Source organism: Eulemur rufifrons, chromosome 8, assembly GCF_041146395.1.
Source record: "Eulemur rufifrons isolate Redbay chromosome 8, OSU_ERuf_1, whole genome shotgun sequence".
In the NCBI taxonomy this organism is placed as follows: domain Eukaryota; kingdom Metazoa; phylum Chordata; class Mammalia; order Primates; family Lemuridae; genus Eulemur; species Eulemur rufifrons.
The window spans coordinates 77,496,677-77,520,439 of record NC_090990.1 but is presented as its reverse complement, the minus strand read 5'-3'; the positions used below and the strand labels follow the sequence as shown (position 1 = coordinate 77,520,439).

Here is a 23,763-nt window from a genome sequence, read left to right as displayed (position 1 = left end):
CCACATAATCTGAGGATGAGCATTTATATGTGTGACTCCACTGCTGTGTGCTTCTTGGGGGCAAAACCTGTACCTTATTCCTCTCGGTATCTCTAGCACATAACAAAATTTCCAGAAAATTGTAAATGCTCTATAGATATTTGTTTATTGAAGGAAGGATGGAAGAAAGGAAAGAATGAAGGAACAATGGAAATAATGTGTTAAGAGTACATGGACCACAAACATATCTAAGTTCTATTACCTTCACTCAAATTCTTTATTAAGCTTTCTTAAATTTTATGCAGCATGTAACATACTGTCACAGCATTGTCAGTGCTCTTATGCATTTTATTAGGAGCAGAGTTGATGCAATTTTCCATTTTTACAAAATATATATTATTTGCACTTAGCTTTCTATTTTCCTGTTTTTAGACTTTAAATCATATTACGTTGTAGGCAGCTAATTTTAATGACTTTGTTCAAGATATTATTTCTGAACATTATGTCCTTTAGCTTCTAGGCTAATTTTCTCAAAAAATCTTCTGTTAATGATCAGATCATCTTCATATTTGTTCATTTTCCAAGCAGTGTCATTGCCTGAAATCTTGTTCTACCTTAAGATATGAATTAAATTGAGAAGATCAAACATTTATATTTTTATCTGTTTTTCACTCATATTCATTAATTTCCTAAAATTTCTACATATTCTTCATGTGCAATATCAACATTGATTTTTAGGCACTAAACTCCTGAGAACAGAAATTTATTTGTCCCAGGATATAAAGTGCCAAATGCTGGGGAGGGACATAATTAGTTTAGGGTAAGTCATGATAACAGATGTTGAATTCACATTTTTAATTTAATTTGTTATGTATCATATTTCTGATATTTCTAAACATTGATTCTAATTGTTTTTATTTTGTCTGTCTAGTATTTGTACTGCAAAGACTGATCTTACTGATTTGTGTAGGTATATTATATATGAGAAAATGCTTTGTAAATAGTAACATGATGTGCAAGTATTATTGCTGAGCTCCTTGTAAGTAAACGAAGAGTCTTTGTTAGCTTGCTTTTTAAATCAGCCATCTATGAAATATATTAATATTATATGGTAATAACTGTGACATGCATGGTTTTAATATATTATTTCATAAAACTTCTTTAAGATTTCTGGGATTACTGGCTATCATTATGGGAAGTATTGTAAAAAATGAAATAATGATATCCACAGGCTGGGCTTTAGACTAAGTCAAACCTGAATAGGAATCCTGAATCTGGCTTTCACAACTGTGAGGCAAGCTCTGATGTCACCACATACACTGTTAGGTGGTTAGAATAAAGGAAAAATGGCAGAGAAGAGCAGGAATCACAGGCCTTTAGGAGATCTTTATTAACTACTTGATGATCAGTAGGACCATAGAAATAAGCAATAAAATATTTCAAACCAAATCAGAGAAGGAAATTTTGTGCCTTAGTATCTTTAACATGAGAATAACAACAGTATCTAACTCATCAGGTTTTCATAAAGATGGAGTGAGTTAATGTTTATATCTACCTCATTGAGTGATTATGAAGATTGAGTTAACATTTATAAAACACATAGAAAAATGCTAGCATATAGTAACCCCTTATATAAGTATTTATTAAATAAATGAAACTAACTACAATTATTTTGTTATAAGCGTGTATTATTTATGTAAGTTCAAAGAACAATTATAAAACAACTATTTTTTCCCAAACATTTGATGCAATAACTGGATATTACCAAAATTATGGCTGTCTTTTTCATCTGATTTCAAATTAATCTATTTCCAAGTAAACTAACTCAAAAACAAAGAAACCCAACCATTTTCTCCCTGGAGGAGGAAATAGAAGAGAGACCAGAAAAGTGAATCAGCTGTTGCAGTCCAATGTGATAATTGCTTTGATAAAGGAACCTACAGTGTGCTATGAGAAACCAGAATGGCTCCAGGAGATAGAGCCAAGAGGCTCCACTGGAGCCACGTGAGCTGAGTTCTGAAGGAAACTTGAAGTGTGGCTCTTCAGGAAAGGGAAGAGTACGTTGGAATGCTCAAAGGTTGAACATGACTTAACTGGCTCATGAAATTGTGAGCAGAGTTCTAGTGTGGGGTAGGTGTTGCAGCTGGAGTTGTAGGAATGAAAAAGGGTAGGAGCTAAGGCTCAGAGATCATCTTTTGTAATGATTCTTCCTTTAAGCAGGAGAATTCCATGATCAGAAGTTTTTTAAAAAATCACAAGGATAACACTTTAAAAAATATTTGTGCTGAATAAATTTTTCTTTTACTTGGGTATTCAACATAGATTTAGCTAAGTAAAGTGAATGAATGTTTAAATGTAAACTTTATTTAAATTAAGTATGTGTGTGAAGTAGGTTTACTTATTATTTTTGAAAAAGGAGAGTGGCATAATTTTTACAGTGTAAAACTGTTAAATAAACCATGGACTCCATGTATGAAACTTAACAGTTGCAAGAGGAAGAAAATCCAGATCTGGCCATTGCTCTCCAAATGTGTTATTTCAGCCTCTGAAATAATTGCAATCATTGTTGCACTTTTAAAGAAAAAAAGCTACATGCAAAAAAACTCTTTTGAAAGCCCTTTACATGAATTAAGTTCAGTGTATTAAGCACTATCTTCTAAGTAAGTTTCAATAAGTCCTCCCCTTCACCAGCACAGAACTTAGAACATAGTAGGTCTTTAATAAATAATTTTGAGTTGAATTATTCCTGTTGCTCTATTACACCAAGAGAACTAAGATACGGGAAAATATGTTTATTCCTAAATTTTATTTTATTTATTTTTTGAGGCAGAGTCTCACTTTGTTGCCTCGACTAGAGAGCAGTGGCATCATCATGGCTCATTGCAACCTCAATCTCCTGACCTCAAGTGGTCCTTCAGCCTCCAGAGCAGCTGGGACCACAGGTGTGCACCACCACGCCCAGCTATTTTTTCTATTTTTTGTAGAGATGGAGTCTTGCTCTCTTGCTCTGGCTGAACTTGAACTCTTGGCTTCAATGGGTCCTCCCACCTTGGCCTCCTAAAGTGCTAGGATTACATGCATGAGCCACTGCACCTGGCCTATTCCTAAATTTTGTTATTGGGAAATGCTGTCTTTTAATTTTAAGGCCAAGAATTTCCTTTACTATTGTTTTAACTTAATGAGACCCTCACTCACTATTTCTTTGACTAGACTCGACCCTTTGTTTTGTTAGCTTTGTGAGCCACCAACCACTCAGTACAGTTATCCCTCAGTATAAGCAGGGGATTGGTTCCAGGATTCCACGTGTACCAAGAGCTGCATCACGTAGTCACCCCTCTCTGTATGCAGGTTTTTCATCCTGTGAATGCTGTATTTTAAAAATCTGTGTATAACTAGATCCAAGCAGTTCAAACCTGGGTTGTTCAAGGGTCAACTGTATATTCCATTGTGGTCATCTATTAAAACTCTTAACTGTATCCTATGTAAGCCTTTGGAAGGTTTTTGAGAGAAGAAAAAAATCTATGGGTTTGCTTTTGCCTGGTCCCTTCATATGATCAGTGTAAAAAATAAAAATTACCCAGGATAGAGTGATTTTAGTTGACAATCAATACTTATGCCTTGTTTTTTAAATTACGTAAGTTATACTTACTCATTGAAAAAAATGCAAAAAATATAGCACTGTAGAAAGTAAAATCTATCCCAATCCACATGCCTTTAAGTAGGCTTGCTTGTTTGCTGAGGTATTATTTTTTTATAATCAACATTTCCATATATATAGGAATTATATAGGAATAAACAACCTATTTTATTTATGAATTAAACCATTGACTTTTTCATATCTTTAATAGAAATGAGATTTAAAACTGTACATTACTATTACTATTACAATTGCATCATTTCTGAAATTACTTGCAAATAAGTCATAAAAAACAGACCTTTTTAAGTTTTGAAATTTTCTAAAAAGTTTACTTCTAGGACATCTGTAACTAATATATATTACTTTCTTTTGTCTTCACTGATACTAAAATAAAAATACAAGAGGTGTTTCAAAATTTGAAAAGATAATTTTCACAGCATATGAATGTGCTACAAAAAATAATGTCTATAATTTTACAAAAATGGGCGGGGTGGAAAGTTGCAAATTTCATGTACTTCTGGATATCAAGATTTGCAGTCATCTTGGACCTTTTAAACACAAATTTTAAACTCAAGCAAGCTGTGATAAGTGGAATGGTTACTGTTTATACTGTGGTATATTTTTGATTACAGCAGACAGTGCTTTCTTTTCCAAGTCGTCTTTGAGAATAAAGGAAAAAAAATCTTCAGATGCAATGGTTTTGTGTAGCATCTTGTCTATCATGTTTTGTAAATACTGGAGAAGCTTTGACCAATTTGACCTAGAGATGGAATGTAACTTTGCTTACAAAAATTGCTATTAAACTCCTGCTTAAGGTGTTATAATTTTCTGTGAGCACACTAAAAGTGAAAAATAAATGTGAACAAAATGTAAAAAAAAAAAAAAAAATATTTTTTCTATGAACCCTGGAAGGATTTTTGACATAAAGCAAAGAGTTTATGACACTACTGGGGAAATAGTTCAGGTGAAATAAGATTATTGCATAGTAGGAAAGCTATAATAAAAACTGTTAGTACTGTCATGCAGTTCCCTCTAAGGTCTGAAAGGATAAAAAGTATATTGAGCATCATGTAGCAGCTGTCTAGAATGTGAAGGGGACCACAATTGGGGTGAGCAACAATACACTCATTTGAAAAAAGTTATATATGGCTTGTAGTTAAATTAAAAATGGTAGATTGGATTAGAAAATGTATTATGAGGCTCAACCTTTTTAAAGTGCCCACATGCTAACTAAATGTGTAATTGATCTTTATTATGAATATGTGTTGTTTCATATAAACTTATATGAATTACTAAATTAATCTTCATATAAACTTATTCAAATTAAAATGGTATATAAAATGTAGATCCTTAATTATGAATACTTAACCTAAAGAAAGACTATATTTGTACATGGACAGCATATTTTCTCAGATACCCTGGAGAGTAAGAAATACCTTGTTACTGTCTCACCAGGTGGCAGCAATAGAAAAGGGGAAGTGAGAAATAGGCCTAACAGGAGCATTGAAAACATAGAAGCGCTAGGAGATAATGTGTGGATCAGTAATGAAGGAAAGCCTCTTTTATCACATAAATTCTCATCTTTACTAGTTTCGTCCTTCAGATACTTGTTCAAACAAATATATACATAATAAAGATCAGTCACTTTTTAAGTTAGCATGTGGCCATTTTCAAAAGTATAACCTTCATAGTATGATGTGCAGTCCCATCTATCATCTTTAATGATTTTTAGAAGGAGAGTATTTTTACATCATACTATTACCATGAGGAAACAACCAGAAGCCTTAAGAAGAAAGGATTCCATATATAGTACACTGTAATTAGCATTGGATCACTGATGAGATTGACATGTATTTTTGTGGTTTCATTCCTGAAGAAGTGTAGTGGCTAACTGAGGACTTTTTCATAAACATAGATGAGCACCTATATATGTACCAGCTAGTAGCATATAGGCACTGAGAGCTAAATATGAATTATAGTCTTTGTCCTGGATGAACCCAAGATCTGTTTATTTATTTATTTTTTTAGTGGAATGCATTAGACAATAATTTCTTTTCTCTGTATCCTTTTCATTCATTAATTCATTCCACATTACAGTTAAAAATTACATGGTGTAGTGGTAGCTGCAGTGTGGAATAAAGAGAAGAACTACGTATGCATTCATAGCTTGCTTTCAGTAATAAGCTCTTATATACTCATCTGTCTCTGCACGGTCAAATCCTACTTGTCCTTCAACCTTCAGCATATTTCTCTAAGAAGGCTTCTGTGTTTCTCCTGAGATTAAAGTAACTTTTCCTTCTTCTGAAATCCCATACGGAGAAAAATGAACACTTAAAGCATATGTATATGTTTTTGAGATATTTACTATGTTTAATATATGTAAATAACTGAAATATTATACTGTGATTCTTCACTAATTCCTTCCACATTAAAGAGGAAAAAGCAACATATAACTTGCAGAATATTTTGAGGGTTATAGAGAATACCTGTTGAGTTACTAAAGAAGTACATACTATTTAGTATAAGCATATAATCTTTAAACATTATCACAACAAACCTCTAATGTATAAATTATCTTAATTTGCATATGAGAAAATTCATGCCCAGAGAGGTTAGGTGATTTGCCTAATGTCTTAAAAGTAGTAAAGTGAAGTCAGGAGTTAAATATGGGCAATCAAGCACCAGAGCCTGCACACTGTGCTGTCCTTTCTGAGTTAATACATTTGAAGGCTTTGGATGAGCAAGCATATTAGAGCATTTAATTAACAGCAGTATATACATAGTCTGGGTAAATGCACACACACACACACACACACACACACACACACTGGTATAGCAGTGGTCCCAACCTTTTTGGCACCAGGGACCAATTACATGGAAGACAATTTTTCCATGGACTGGGTGGTAGTGGGAGCATAGGGGCATGGAGCTCAAGCATCAATGCCCTGCCCAATTCCTAACAGGCTGCGGACCAATATGGGGCCATGGTCTGGGGTTTGGGGACCACAGTTGTATAGCATTCGTATATGCTATGTACTATCTGACTTGCTTATTTATGCTGGCTGTGTTTAGTATAGACAGATCTTACAGAGAACCTTATTTTAGGTACCTGGCTTATCACTCTCTCATTACTACAAGAAAGAGGAAACTCTTTATCTTCCTTATGAATTTAGCCATCTTCCTCAATTCCTTTAAATATATACTCTCAATCCCCACCATCTTTAAAGTGGATAAAAATGGCCTCTTAGAAGAGGGTTTCCAACAAGACCATCCTGGACATAAAGCTGAGTTTTATCTGTGGTGCTTTCTGGTTTTCTTGATTAAAGTGTACCTCTGTTGTAGCTAGTGGTGACAGGTATCAAGTTATATCAGGTGTTTAGGGCCTAGATATCTATTGGGCAGAAAAAACATTTAATAAATACATTTACATTTATGTATTCATTGTCTTTACTGTGACTGTTACTGTATTATTGATATATTACAAAACTGGTGAATACTTAATATTTAATTACTTTTAATAGTTTCAAAGTAATAACTTATTTTTGTTCCATTTTAACAATTCAGTTTATGAATTATGATCTTACACTTTTAAAATAAATTTCTAACAGAGAGAAAGAATCTGGAAACAGGACACTTTTCCTTTACTACTACAACCTACAGTAACCTCATTCGACCCCATAATTCTCAGCATAATTATCAGTACCATCCTTTTGGCAAAAACAAACAAACAATTTTCTTTTGGCCTCTTGGTCATTACTGTTTGGTGCTATTTTTAAAATCTTGTTGTATTATGTAATATTTATATTTCCAATATCTTAGAGCCCCAGTAGATTCAGAAAGCTTTAAGTACTGACCTTACTTTCTTTACATGAGCTCTGTTGTCTTTTCATACCTAAATATTTCTATCTGTGCCTATATTAATGATGTATGTCTATTTTCTTCCAATGAATCTTCCTGCAGTTATTAATGTGCACTGATAACATCACATCCTTCTTGTTCTACCTCTGTACACTAAAAAACTCATTTTCAAGTCTTTTCTTCCCTTTCCAAATCTCTTTGAGGGTAAGGAAGGGAAAAATGTAAGTTTAAGAGCAAAATACTTCAGATACTTGTGATGATACTTTTTTTCTGCGTAGTAAAATAGGACAGTGTTTTCTTAATTTTTTTAAAAATCATAGCCCTGTTTTTACGGAGATATTTTATTTGCTTGCAAGACAACATGATATATGTGAGTTTGTGGTTTCTTATGCTGTGGAGATTTCTTGTAGCAAACAATGTTTTTAATAAAAATGTGCTAATAAAAGTATCTTTCCAGCACAAATAGCTAAACCAAAGTTGCTTAAAAATTGTAACAAAATTAGCTTCCTACCAATGGTATATTGTTTTGAAGAAAATAAATGCTACAGCATGGAACAGTCCATGGATTGAGTTAGAAAAGTTTGCCATAAGATCTGAGGAAGATTTAGGACAAGTCATTTTCCTTCTCTGAGGCATAGTGCCTCAATGGCTATTAAGGTTCAGTAAGCCTTCAAAACTGTTTGATAGCATAAATCCCTAACCCTTTCATCTAGACTTGAGAAGCCTCTTGAGGAGACAGGACAACTTTTTACTTTTTTTTTTTTTTTTTTCCCCTTAAACTAAAATTGGACTCCAGGAGAGATGATGCTGTAGTCTTTTTCTAGCTGTGACTTCTTAACTGCTTTTCTTCTCAGTCTTCAAATTTCTCTGGCAAAGAGAAACTAATGTCACTAAGAGATGAGGTCAGTAAACACCACTTTTTAAAATTCTAACTTGTCTTTATACGTGGATGGGATAGTCTTGGGTATAAGGTACTAAATATGTTTTAGTAGTTTCCTAAGCTGCGTTAGCCACTAGTGTCTTTATGCTTCTGAGAAATTCCCCATCTATGCAATGGAGATATAAGAAGTTTTATTAATTTGTAAGAATCTGTTATACATGAAGATCAAAAATAAGTACTGAATTTGATACAAGTCCCTTCTTTTAATTCAAAATATGCAAAAAATATAAACTATACATTTTAAGCTGTTAAATTTTGATAAAACCAATAATTCTCTGATGCAGACTATAGAAAATATGTACAAAAGTTCTCAACCATGTTTCGTTCCCAGAATCATGATCTTCATGATCCAACAAATTATTTTAAGCATCAGTTGTGTGAATTGTATACTATTCTAAATTTGCATCTCTTGAATTGTTTTGAATCACCCCTGTGGTAACGGGAATTTCTAGTAGATAAATAGCTCTATGTAAAAATTGTATTTGGTATTAACTTGTAAATACAAATAAATATTAAAAACCTTAAAACATGAACATCATAGGTGTGATTAAAAGGCAGAATGGTGCACAGCATTAAAAATCCAGTTACTTTTAATGATGTTACCATAGCTTCCAGCTCAGTAGAATGTAGAAGCTGGGCCAAGACGAATATTAAGAATATTCAAAGTTAGTTCCAAATACCCCTAAGCCAATAAGAACTTGTGGTGTAATCAGAGAAGCAGAGTCAGAAAGTATGTAGAAAGGGCTGTTAACGGAGTATTAAGAGAAGCAGAGAGGTGGAAGTAGTCACAGAGTTATTGGAAGCTGAGAATGGCTTTGACTATTTTGACTATTTAATGGATCAGAAAATGGAGTTAGTCCCATCATGTTTTAAAGAGACCAGCAATCTTTCTTGGATTCTTTCATTATGACAGAGTCTGGGTACAAGGGATGAAAGCTGTAGAACTCATATACATGTATTAGACACTCACAACCTCCGTTTCTTGATTCACACTCCTTCCGTTCAACCTGATACTTGATTCTGCCCAGTTTTCAATAGGAATACTGCAGAATTGAGGAAGAGTATTATACTATGTATTTACCTACACTGGTGCTTATAAGGTAGGGAAACTGGTCCTGAATCCATCTGCTACACCTAAATTAGGTAGACCTTCCAAATGTTGGTACTGAACATCAAGTATGTGAGGAAGTGAAATATTAACATTAGGACAATATTTTAATTTTTTAGTATAAATACTAACCTACCCAATTTCATTATACATATGTAAAATATTAATTTAGATTGTACAAGCCTGATGAAACAGTGCCAACCTGATTAAACCAACATCAAGCAAAACCAAAACAATGAATTATGAGTTTTAAAGTTTTCAAGTAGATTTATGTGTGTGTTTTGCCTTTTTAACTGAGAAATAAATTAATTCAGTCATTTAAGCTCATGAAGTAGAAAATGCTTTAACAAGCATAGGTTACAATTCCAACTGCAATGGATGGTTACCAACAAAAGAAGCAGGCATGTGTTCTCAGATGAGTGAAGAATGAAATGCTCCTTATTTCATTACTCCCTATAATATTTTTGGTGTTGTACTGTGGAGTAAAACTGTCCAGCCTCACTGATATTTGAGAAAAGAAATCATGTTTCTTTATCCCTAGAGGAAGATCCTAGATAAATATGTCTTTAATAGTTTTTGTTCCTTAAGTTGCAGTACTTAAGTTTTCTTGTATTTTTTATGGTCATGGTGAATCACGAAAGATTCATATTTTTTAAGGATTCTATATTTTGCTTTTAATGAAATTCACTGTTATTCTCTCTAATAAATATGGAAATGGGAAAAGTTTATGACTAGTAAAATATCTAAGATGTTTCATTTTTAAAAAAATCTATTTCTCTTCCTATAAATGTAGTAATTACTTGGGGATTAAAATATTACATAATTGTTTTTATGAATTTACTATTTATAATGCATTTAAAAATAAACTGCATTGTAACAGAATAACTTCGAAAGGTAAAAGGGGAATTAAATGAATGAAGATGAAAACAAGTATAATTTAAATGTTACTTCTAAGGAAAAATTTATGTAGAACTGTGGTTTACAATAATTGTTGACATATTCCCCTAAGTACTGTGTCTGTGATTTTTCATGGTATCAATCATTTAAAGCAATTTAGGTAATAACATTCTGACATGCATTTCTGCTATTTTATTTACACCATTTGCCTACATCATTGTAATGCAGTACCTTTCTGATTTGGTACAGTAAATGCACTCTGTAATATCTATTATGGCATGGTCAAAGGATAATTTATTGTCAAATAGAAAAATAGGTCAACACTAATGTCACTTGATGATCAACTCCCCCCCCCCCAAGTTTAATAAAACATCTCACCAGTATGCATTCCAGTGCAGTGGTTGATATTTTATTAGGACTACCTGGCTATAGCAGTAGTGTAATTACTGAGCTGTCAGAGTGAAAAGTGGGATTAATGGCAGCCTGATGCACTTTAGTCTGCAGAGCGCTTAGAGAATTGCAAGATGGTATTATTATCAGAGTCTGCCCATTCTGGCATATTCATGACACCAAAGAAAAAAAGAATGCTACAATTCAGGTTTGCATGGCCCTGCCTCATTAACATCTGACATTTCCAACAGCTGTTATTTGTGAACTAGCTCAATAATAAAAGGAGAATTATTTGGTAAAGAGGCTTAATAACCACAACTAAAAATCCTTACATTGTCAGTGCTGTTAAGTGAATCTGTTTATGTTGAATTTAAGATTTCTTTGGAAGAACAGAAAAATACACTGCACGTTAATTTGGTTCATTCATACCTGCTGACATTATAACTTTATTTTTTAATTGCCTTATTATTCAAGTTGGGTGTTAGAAAAAAGAAAAATAGAAAACTTCTGACTTCATTAAGGTTGACCAGAGTACATATGATGTGTTCTCATGCTCTGTGTGTGCGTGTGTGTATTTGTGTGTATGTATATATCTTTATTCCTGTGTAATGACATATATTTAAAACTGTTGTGATGATTTTTTTACAAATGATAAAATATTTAAAATAACATTATTTACTAAATTTTTAGCCATTTTATATTGCCACATAATAGAAAATCCTTTTAAACATTGGTAATGCTTAACGTATTTATTTATATGACGGTTACTCGTATAAATATCATCTCATTTCGACATCAAGGGCCTAATAGGCCATGCATTATGGGGTTTTTGCATTGTTTTGCGGTGTATGCTGCAAATCATACTTCCAAGAAATTCTTTTTGAAATCAGTGACAGTGTTTCAAGGGAAAAAAATCCTAAGTATGAACAGATAGGAATTCAACTGAATGATAGATGTGAATCTAACAATGGCATTTAGAGAAATGATAGGGGAGAGGTTTAATGACCACATTTCAGAGAGGACAATTGATTATGAAAAGCCTTTGGTACTCATTGTGTAAAATTTAATTTAGAGAGAAGGCTAAGGGCACAAACCACAGAAAAGAGATCAGATTTAAAAACAAGATATTAATTAGGTACTGAGAAATTGGATCAGACAATGAAGAGGGCTCTCTTATTCACAAAAGGATGACAAGGGAACTAGTATTACTTTCTTGAAGAAAATGAACCAAGATCTTTACACATCGAAGTGGACAGAAAATGAGCTAGCTAGTCACCTTTGTCACTGTGCAATGTAGGATTCATTCTCAGTGAAATTCTTGGATGATTCTGGTCTTTTGACACATGTGACCATAGTGTATTTTCTTAAGTTGTGTATCTTCAGCCTTATTCTCTCTACTGCCACTCTTGCTTTATGCCACACCAAATTCCATTAGTTCATTTACCCTATCATATTCTCTTCTTTCCAGGCTCTGGCACATGATCTTTCTATTCTTGATTCATTCTCTTGAGTGACTCTGCACCATCACTTGCTTTCTTAATGTCCATCATTCTTCAAGCTTCCATTTTTAAGTATTATTCCTCCAAACAAGCTATTCCTGACTCCTTCTGGGACTATTGAGCCTCCTGTGTGTGACCTTAGCCTGCTGTATTTCATCTAAATTCCCATTGATCACACTGGCACTCTGCCTTTGCAATATGTGTACTTCCTTCAAACTGCAAGTTCCATGAGAGCAGAACCATGGTGGTCTTGTCCAACACTTTTATATTCACATATCTCAGGGTCTGCCATGTAACAAAGCTCATTAAATATTTATTAAATGAATGAATAAATGAAGACACACACACATAAGTTAATGAAATAAATGAAAATTCTAGCCAGTGGTTTCAGTTGTCTTGAAGTAGTGATTACAGAATTGTTGTCACTACGTGGTTCTAACCAAGTACATCAGAATTACCTCAGAGGCCTTTTTTTTTCAAAATGAGTATTCTCAGGCCAACAGTGACTGACTAGGGGCTCCTCTTTGGAATCTGTGGCATATATCAAGCTTCCCAGGTGTTTCTTAGGTACACTAAAGTTTAAGCATGTCTCTGGTCAGTTCCCCTGGAAGCAGATTCTGAGATGAATCAGTATACAGGAGGTTTATTTGCAGGTCAACATCTGTAGAAGAGTGAAGGAAGCAGGATTGGACAGACTATCACAATAAAAGCTTCAGTGGATTCCTGCAGACTAGTTCCCCAAATGAGGGTAAGGGGACTGGGCCTCTAACACCACTCATTGACCTGTAATTGGATGCAGGCCAGTGGGCACTAGAAAGGGGGCCTGACCTTGTTTGATCCAGTTCTCTTCAGCAACTGAAGGCAAGGTATCTGGGGGAATAAATTCTTTGGTCCTGAAGGGTGTGGATCTGGTCTATGCTTTGAAGAATTTGCTACATAACCAAATTGCCATGTGAATGGTATTGTATGTTGAAAGGGAATGAGGGCTGCGGGGAGGAGGGAGAGAGAGAGATAATGAGGTGGGGAGGGAAGAGGGAAGAGGAGAAATGAAGAAGAAAGGACATTATAAGTGGTAAAATAAGAAGATTTCACCCTTGCATTTGTATAATAATTGTGGTCTACAAGACTTATAAATCTTACCATAAAAGACTGCATGCTCCAAGCATTGTCAGTATAGTGAGGGATCAAAATAAGAATGATATGATAGGCCGGGCGCGGTGGCTCACGCCTGTAATCCTAGCACTCTGGGAGGCCGAGGTGGGCGGATCGTTTGAGCTCAGGAGTTCGAGACCAGCCTGAGCAAGAGCGAGACCCCATCTCTACTAAAAATAGAAAGAAATTATATGGACAGCTAAAAATATATATAGAAAAAATTAGCCGGGCATGGTGGTGCATGCCTGTAGTCCCAGCTACTCGGGAGGCTGAGGCAGTAGGATCGCTTGAGCCCAGGAGTTTGAGGTTGCTGTGAGCTAGGCTGACGCCACGGCACTCACTCTAGCCGGGGCAACAGAGTGAGACTCTGTCTCAAAAAAAAAAAAAAAAAAAAAAAAAGAATGATATGATAAATGAACGAATGATGTATCTTAAATAGATGTAATACTCTTAAAATCCAGGAGGAACTGTGAGAGGAGGGGAAGTTATTAGCTAGAATGGTGCTATTTTATGCATCTCAGGAGGTATGCAAAAGGTGAAACACCAATACCATGTATTTATTGCTTAAAAAAAGTTTTATACCTAAAAATAATGTAATTTTATTTATACTTATTAGAGACTAACTCTGAATGAGTATAAGGTAGAAAATATATAGAAGATTATCTAAGTTACTCTGAAGTTTTCTTAATGCAATTATTTTATTCTCTAGGTGCCTGAAATGTGCAGATGCCCCCTGTCAGAAGAGCTGTCCAACTAATCTAGATATTAAATCATTCATCACAAGTATTGCAAACAAGGTAAATTCAGACTTAGCTTTGCAAATGAAGATAATAAGAGGATTTCTTATTTTCTATTATTACCTATGTTTAAAGCATATTGCTTGTCTTAGTAAATTTGGTTAAAGCATTAAAAATATGGCTTCTATAGGCATTTGAAAATGTAGCCCATTTTATTAATTAAAAACTTCCAAGCTATTCTTTGATCATCATGAAAATGCATATTCATTGTTTTTTTTTTTTGCCTTAAAATTAGTTTCTGTTAAAATTAATGATTTTTCATACAAGGCATTTACTGAATAGATTGACTCTAGCTTAAGCTTGCTAAATACTTATAGATAGTAACTATCATATATCATCAAAACACATTTCAAATTTGTGAAATATCTTTGTTTTAAAATATTCTTTGGGATTAAGTCTGGCACACAGACATACCAAGGGAATGGCCTTTCTCTTTTTACTAAAATTCAGTTAATTTGTTGAAGATTTGATGTAATTCATAGAGGATAAGAGAGTTGTAGCTAAAAAAAAAAACAATAGAAAACAGGCTTATATGGGCAAGAGTAGAACAAAAGGAATTTTGATCTTTAGTTTTTTTTTAAATCAATGTAAGACTAAACCAAGTTTTCATTCATTAAGTGAAAGGTTGATTGATAGAATAATTAATAGTACCTATTGTTTTTGTGAAAGAAGCATTCAGAGCTCTTGCCCAAGTGTCTTATCCTTTAACAGATGAGCATAAGCTGAAGACAGTCTCTGATAAGGATATAGACAATCTTTTCACAAGATTTAATACTAATGTTCTAAAATTCTGTAAAGATACAGTAAGTCCTCCTTTAACAACCAGGTTCTTTTTTATAATACATATGAAGATCGTTTCTTAATGTGTCCATTATTTAAAACAACTATTTTAGGAGAAAAATGATAAATTTATATTGCTTTAATGTTTCAAAAGAATTAAAAAGTATTACTTAGGTGTAGGGGCTTAGCATTAATCTGCATGATCAGATTTTTTAGGATTTGAAATCTGGGTTGAATTTTTGGATTGAATACCTATTGGGAACCCAGGGAAAACTACTTACCTCTTTACTTTTACTTATGAAGGAAAGATAGCATTTATCTTACAAAGTTGTGGCATACGCTAAATAATGCATGTACTATGAAAATACCTACTGTAGTAATAACTCAACAAATATTTTGTTGATGTGAAGTCATTAATTTCCCTATTCATCCAATATGGTAAATACTGTCGAAGTGATTGATAAAATGTTATTTATGAAATCTTATTTTTTTGATAATGATCTCATCAGAAAAAGAGTGAAGCAAAATTTCTAAGTTTGAGAATGTCTGAAGTGTTTTGACTAAAAATATATCTAAGTTAGCATTCCTGACATCAAGTATGAGGAGATAAGAAAATTATGATGGACCATCATGGAGGATCCATGATAGTGAAATTTTCCGTAGATATTTAAAAATTCAGTAGTTATTTTGTAATTCTAATAAATATACACTCCATTTATTTAATGTCTATCCAAATTTATAGGAAAAAAAAGACAAAAAGGGATTCTTTGTAAAGTTTATAAAATGTCTAAGCAAGATCAGAATCATTTCAATTTTAGGAAAATCTCTTTTTATTTCCTTAATACATTCATATTTCTTACTACCCAGTTTAGCATGTGCATAGGTATTTATTTAAACAGATTTCCATATGAATATAAGATATCTGAAAATACTTAATTGAAAATAAAATCTTTTGTCAGTCATTTAAAAAACTATTGTACTAATGTTTTGTTGAAAAATTACTGTAGCAATCATTAAAGATCAGAGTCTTGTTCTTTACAGCCTGCAGCTTTTTAGGTATTTACTGGCTGTGTACAATGTGGGCTGTCCCACATAGCTCTGCCAGTGGACCTCAACACAGAAGGGGGGTTCTTTCCAGGTTGAGAGGGTAATTGAATCGCCAGAATCAATGAGCCTTGCACCTCTTTGAGAAAAGGATGTCACTTGTGTTGTATTGTGTTAGGCTTTTGTGATTCAGTGGAGTTTAGGCCAATACTTCCATTCTTTATTTTCTTACAAACCGGATTACAGCTCTAGTTTCCAAAGGTACACTCAATTCTATTGTACCTCCTCAGTCAGTTTTTCTCAGTCTCCTTTGTGCAGGCTGTTGTTTGCAATTGTATCTCTCAATTGGAAGTACACGTTTCAGATTCATCAAACTGTGAATACTGTATTATATTTCTTGATAGTTTGTCTTTTAAAAAACACTACTTTATATAACAATATAGAGGTCAATCTATAAATGTAGCGAACAAAATGGCTGCTTTTAAGTGTTCCTTGATTTCATGATCTTTCATTTTAAACAATAGTGATATGTTCTCTTTTCAAAACTGTTATTTAAATTGCAAAGCATTGATTTTCCACGACTTTGCATATTGTTATAGAATCTGTGTACTTATATTTGTGTGGCTGTTACATAGAGATAAATAAATTTAAATTTAATAATATGTATTACAGAAAAGCTGAGTAAATGACTCTATGTAAAATAAAAGTTTCTTCTTTATGATAGATCCTTATTGAAAGTAACTGGAAGTCAGAGGGCCAAGAAAATCTAACCAGTGTAATTTAATATTATTGACAAGAATATTTGTATTTTAAAAAAAGTTATCTTGATATGTGTGTATGTGTGGGCATGTATGATGTGTGTGTGTATATATATGTTTTGTTGATATATATATGTGTGTGCATGTTTGTATATATGTATCATACAGATGTTACAAAGCAGAAAAGGAGAAGTGCAATCAATAGATTTGGTACATTGAGCTTGCTTTTCAAGTTCGATGGCCAAGTGGTTGCTTATCAAACAAAATATCAATCATTTCCGGAATTATTTTCCAAAAACACAGTTCTAATTATATAACTTCCTTGCTCAAAAGCTTTAGTTGCTACCCAGTGACTATGAACTAATGACCAAAATATATAACTTATTAAGTAAGCTGATTGGGCTTTCCCCCATTATTATATTAGAGAAGTAAGTAGAAGAAAAAATTTTAGGAAGTTGTCCATAATTTATCACTCAGTATTTTTTAAAATGTAAATATTTTATAAATGTAAAACAAAAAAGAGTGACAAGATTGCAGGTTTTCTTTGGTACACAAGGTTTCTTCACCTATATTGCTAGATGATAATTATGAGCACCTTGATCCATTTCAAGCATTGACAGAAACTTACCAACCCTCCATAAGATGGTGTTCAAGACAACAAAGCTTTGTTAAAAAAAATTCTATCTCCTTTGGCCAACATCTCCCCAGGATAATTACAGTGAGATAGGAGGAATATTTTTTAAATGTCCAGAATAGGTAAATATAGAGAGATAGAAAGTAGATAAGTGATTGCCTGGGGCCGAGGATTAAGGAGTGGGGTGAGAAAAGGTGGGAAGATTTGATAGAAATGAGTAATGACTACTAATGGTTATGGAGTTTCTTTTTTGGGTGATGAAAATGTTCTAAAATTGATTGTGGTGATGGATGCACAACTCTGTGAACATACTAAAAAATGGATTGCACACTTTGGGTGAATTTTATAATATATGAATTATAAATCAGTAAAGCTGTTTCTCACACACACACACACACACACACACACGCACACATGCACACTATTTCTGCTATGTTCCTAGAGGGTACACAAACCATTATCATGCAGAGTTGAATATGCCATGTAATTTACATCAGTAATTCTGAGTTCACGTGCCAATTTTCTTTACAGATGAGCTGCCAATTTTCTAGTATATATTATGAGTTTGTGTCAGTTACAACAGAGTTCTCAACCTTTTTGGCACCAGGGATCGGTTTCATGGAAGACAATTTTTCCACAGACCTGCGGTGGCAGGGGGGAGATGGTTTCAGGATGATTCCAGCGCATTACATTTATTGGGCACTTTATTTCTATTATTATTACTACACCTTTAACCTCTCTGCTAATGATAATCTGTATTTGCAGCCATTCCCCATCACTGCCTCAGCTCTGCCTCAGATCATCAGGCATTAGATTCTCATAAAGAGCATGCAACCTAGATCCCTCACATGAGCAGTGTACAGTAGGGTTCACATTTCTATGAGAATCTAATGCCTGCTACTGGCTGCTGATCCAACAGGAAGCGGAGCTCAGGTGGTGATGAGAGTGATGGGGAGTGGCTGTAAATACAGATGAAGCTTCCCTGGCTCCCCCACCGCTTACCTCCTGCTGTGCCTCCCCGTTCCTAACAGGCTACTGACTGGTACTGCTCCACAGCCCAGGGGTTGGGGACTGCAGAGTTAGAGGGTTAATCTGAATGAGTTGTGTGGCATAAAGTATTTTAATTCTAATTACTTCTTTCCCATTTTATAAACAATATTTTGTGTATATTAATTCTATTCCTTTTAAAACTTGATGAGAGTATTGTAAATGTTTTATTTAATCAATATTGGATTAGCTTTGTCATATTTTTACCCACTTTTTTTTTCATTTTTTTTCTTGCAATTTCCATGTGGAAGCAGTTTACTTCTACTTGTAATAAATCATATAAAATTTCAATCAGAAAAACTTTGTCGTTGCCAAACTATTTTAGTTTTTCTTTCTAAAATTGGTTTTATTTTTTTTTTTCGCTTTTGAAAATTACTTTCACTATCCATACAATTCAGGGTTGGCATTTTTTTTTTTTTTTCCACATCATGGAACTTGTCATTTCGGTGTCTTTTATCATCCAATGCTAGTATGGAAGAGTGAATGGATGGCTAATTACTGTTCATTTAAAGTGTGTCTTTTGGGGGAGTGGCTATTTTAAATATCTTTATGTCTTTGATATTAAACAATTTTTAATGATTTATGTAACTTTATTTATTTTTACTTATTCTACTTAGTTTTCATTGGAATTCTTGAATCTGTGGGTTGATGTCTTTCATCATTTGGAAAATTTCTCATTGTCTCTCTGTTCTTTCCTTATGGAGCTCATATTAGATACATGAGAAGCCTTCTTACCTTGTTCTACCTGACTCTTATGTTCCAAACATTAGTCTCTTTGTTTATATGGGGGTTTACATTCTAGATAATTTTCTTTACTTCCATTTTGAAGTTTACTAATAACTTCTTCATACCAGTTTTGAATATGTTGTTAAAATGGTCTGTTGAATTTTTAAAACTATATATATTTTTTATTTTTAATTATAATGGTCTATTGAGGTTTGGCCTATAATTGTATTTTTCATTTCTAAGAGTTTTTGATGCTTTCTTCTAATCTACCAGCTTTTTATTAATTTTTTCAAGCCTGTCATTTCTTAAAACATAAAAATATTTATTTTCATACTCTGAGAATTTTTCTATCCAAAGTTTCTTTGAACTTGATTACACTGTGTGTGCTGTCTACTGACTCCATTCATAGTGCCTGTGTCTGCTTATGTGTTTAATGATTTTTTTTTTTTTTACACTCATTCCCTTTGAAACTTCATTGGTGTAAATTCCATGAGAACTTTGAGATGAATGCATGTTTCTCTAGAAAGAATTTACATTTGCTTCTGTCAGGCAGTGCCTTTACCACCAGTCCTCTGGGACCACCTTAAACTTAATTCCCTGCTGGATGTTTTTTTAAGTCACCCAGGTTGTAGGAATTCAAGCCACAAATATACTGCAGGACTGGATTATTGTGAATTTGCTAAGGAAATTATTTCTCCCTCTTTGCTCAATATCCAAGTCTAGAACAGGAAGGTTTCTTTGCAATTTTAGGTGGGAGTGAGGTAGGATTAATCTTAGTTTTTCTTTCTGGTGATGTAGGTTAATGGAATCCTGGCTTTATGGTGGAGTCCTCTATTAGGCTCAAACATTGGGTAGGCCAAGAATTTTTTCTTCTAAAACCTATGCCATCAGAGGCCCTGAAGACAGAAGACTGTGTTCACTTGTTTTGGTAAATGCCTTTAAGATGATTCCACTTGTTTCTCTGGTGTACTTACTGCCTTGTCATTTTTAGTCCTTAGACGTGCCTACTCATGGGCACATTCAAGATGAATTTTTAAAAAAATATTTTACCTATAATTTTAATTAGAAGAGTGATATCAGATAACTAGTTCTCAATACACATGGAAAAGGGCAATAAATATTTCAGAAAAAGTGGGTTGTCAAGATTGACTGTAAGCCAGATTTTTGTAGGAAAATATTAGAATAGTAATTGGGAAGGTATAGGCAAGAAAGAAGCTTTTAAAAATGAGACAATAAAAAATAAGACAAAAATTTCAGATATTGCTACTCACTATAAGATATAAGAATGGCTAAAAAACATGAAAAAATGCTCAATATCCCTAATCATCAGGGAAATGCAAATCAAAACCACAATGAGATATCACTTAACTCCAGTGAGAATGGCCTTTATCAAAAAGTCCCAAAACAACACATGTTGGCATGGATGTGGAGAGACAGGAACACTCATACACTGCTGGTGGGACTGCAAACTAGTGCAACCCCTGGGGAAAGCATTATGGAGATACCTTAAACAGATTCAAATAGACCTACCATTCGATCCAGCAATCCCATTATTGGACATCTACTCAAAGGAACAAAAGTCATTCTATGACAAAGACACCTGTACCCGAATGTTTATAGCAGCACAATTCACAATCACAAAGATGTGGAAACAACCCAAATGCCCATCAATTTATGAATGGATTAGTAAATTGTGGTATATGTATACCATGGAGTATTACTCAGCTATAAGAAATAACAATGATACAACATCTCTTTGGTTCTCCTGGAGAGAGTTGGAACCCATTATATTAAGTGAAGTATCCGAAGAATGGAAAAACAAACATCACATGTACTCATCAGAAAACTGGTTTCCCTGATCATCACCTAAATGCACATTTGGGAATGATACCAATCGGATATCAGACTGAGGTGGGGGGTGGGAGGAGGGGATGGGTGTATGCCTACATGATGAGTGCCTTGTGCACTGTCTGGGGAATGGGCATGCTTGGAGCTCTGACTCGGGGGGATAGATGGTACATGGGCAACGTATGTAACCTGAACTTTTGTACCCCCCTAATAAGCTGGAAAAAAAAAAAAAAAAAAACACTGGCCCCTGCACCCTTAAATTGACTGCAGTGGAGAGTCTCTGTAACTGGGCCAGGTTCCCACTTACTGAGATTTACCAGTGGTTGTTTGCATGAAACCTTGGCAATAAATTTTAAGAAAACTATCAAAAAAAAAAAAAAAAACAAAAAACAGTATAGTGTTGGTACAGTAATACACATTTCTGGAACAGATGAAAGTCTGTAAATAGAACCAAAGTAAATATGAGCACATAGTATATAATGAAGAGGACATTTCATTTCAGTAGAAAATGAATGGATTTTTTGATTGGTGGTTCTGGGATAATTTTGACTTTACTAAAGAAACTTTCATCAAGTCATCTCCAAGAATATATTTAGGTGGACTAAATTTCTAAATATTAATATATATATGACTAATTTTAGATACTTGAAGCTATAAGCTATATAACAGCAAATTTTACTACATACATTTTTAAATGTATTTTAAAATAAAAACTAACCAAACTTGAAATCAATTGAAAAATAATTTGCCATGCATGTTTCAGGCCAAGTGTTAACATATTTGTTCATCAAAGAATTCCTGAAAATTTATATGAGAAAGAAAATGCTGTGCAGGCATGGGCGAAAGTTATAAATATCATAGAAGAAGTAATGTAAATGACTAAAAATCACATTAAATCTCATCTACTTCCATATTAGTTAGAAATTCGTAAATCAAAAGATAAGACACCAGTTTTCTCTCATCAGATTGTTGAAGTTATAAAGTAAACTCCTATGCTACTCAGCAGAAAGGAAACAAGATCTTTCATATGGTGGGTGTGTATTTGAAAATTGCAAATATATATACATTGTTTTCCCAGCCATGCTTTATATGTGCTTTGATTAGAGAAATAACAGTGCCACCATGTAAAGGAGCATATATACAATAATATTTGAAGCAAGTGTAGCATGGTTTGAAGTGGCAAAAAACTGGTAACAAAGTTAGTTTTAGCTAAATTTATTAGGCTGTATTTATATCATGGAATATTATAAGGCTATTCTTAAAAGTGCATCGTTATATTTATTGATCTAGAAGGATATCCCTATTAAGTGAAAATGTGCAAATAGCATAGCAATATGAATAGCATGACACTATTTCTAGAAAAAAGTCCAATCAATATATAAACTAAAAATGGCATGGGAGTAGATAGTTTAACTTTAGTTTCCTCATTTCATTGAGGTTGGGGTAGGGTGGAATGAGTTTATTAATATTTTCCTGAGAAATCCCCATATTATTTTACTTCTTATAATGAACATGCATTTTTTAAATAAAACTCATGTATTAAAATTAAGTAGTAAAATAAAATAAAACTGACAGTTTTCAGAATAACATATGGTAGACCCTGTTCTTTTTATTTGAATGTAAAGAGTAGAGAAAGATCCAGTCTTTTTTTTCCCCAAATGATTAATAGTTCCAAATATGTTTGTTGAAAAATATATTTCCTCACTATTTTGAAATGCCACATTTATCATACATTTAATTCCATATTTATTTAGATCTATTTTCAAATCTTCTATTTGTCTTACCAATCTATTTATATGTAACACTACCAGGCTATTTTAATTACTGTGCTGTGTTTTGTATTTTATCATTAACTAAAACCATTCCTCTGATACATTTATTTTCAGAATATCTTAGCTTTTCTCTACATGTAAAACTAGCTTTATAAACTGAAAAAAGAACTCTACAAAATAATTATTCAGCACCATGCTGACAATAATAAAATATTAATTTCTAATTATTGATGCAATTAGAAATTTCAACTAATGTTACTCATTCATTTATCAGCAACTAATGTTACTGTAGTTAATGTAACTATTAACTGAATTTTCCAGAATCCAGTCTTTAATTTTAATGTATAACTTCATTGTGATGGATCTGGTAAATGGTAGGATACTAAATTTACTAGTGTCACAAAAAAAAGGACTAGAATATTATTTTGAAAATGTCACATCTTAATTAATGTAGTGTGCTGAAGTAGATAGATGATGTAACATTGTCTATTGAATCATTAATGCTTATGTAAAATCTGTCTTGTTTCTGTTTTGTAATATATGTCTTTGGGACATTTTAGGGTTACATTTTTACTTTAAATCACAGCCAATACAATGTGTAATGGTTACTCCTTTTCTTCATATATGTTTCAGTGGATGAAATTTAGGTCTGAAAGCATTCTGTAACTGAAAGCAAATGTTAGTCAATTGTAAGTTACAAAGCATAAGCAATATAAAATCTAAAAGTAATGTCAGTATAAATGAGAAAGGATTTTCATTATACATCTTAAGTCAATTTTATATGAAATAAGTAACAGGGTATTGTTTGTGGTTGTTTGTATGTATAGACAAATTTAAATACATGCGCTTATAAATATTTTTAAAACTGAAAGTATTGTAAAAACACACTGGTGATAT

The 23,763-nt window shown here is 33.2% G+C and overlaps 1 protein-coding gene across 1 annotated transcript in view; it reads left to right on the top strand.

Annotated features, from left to right (window-relative positions):
• The window catches only part of DPYD (dihydropyrimidine dehydrogenase), a 799,420-nt gene that overhangs the window by 186,207 nt on the left and 589,450 nt on the right, over positions 1-23,763 (top strand). The window contains exon 4 of the mRNA XM_069478264.1: positions 14,170-14,257. Coding sequence (XP_069334365.1) covers positions 14,170-14,257 — 88 coding nt within the window. The remainder of the gene's footprint in view (positions 1-14,169; positions 14,258-23,763) is intronic.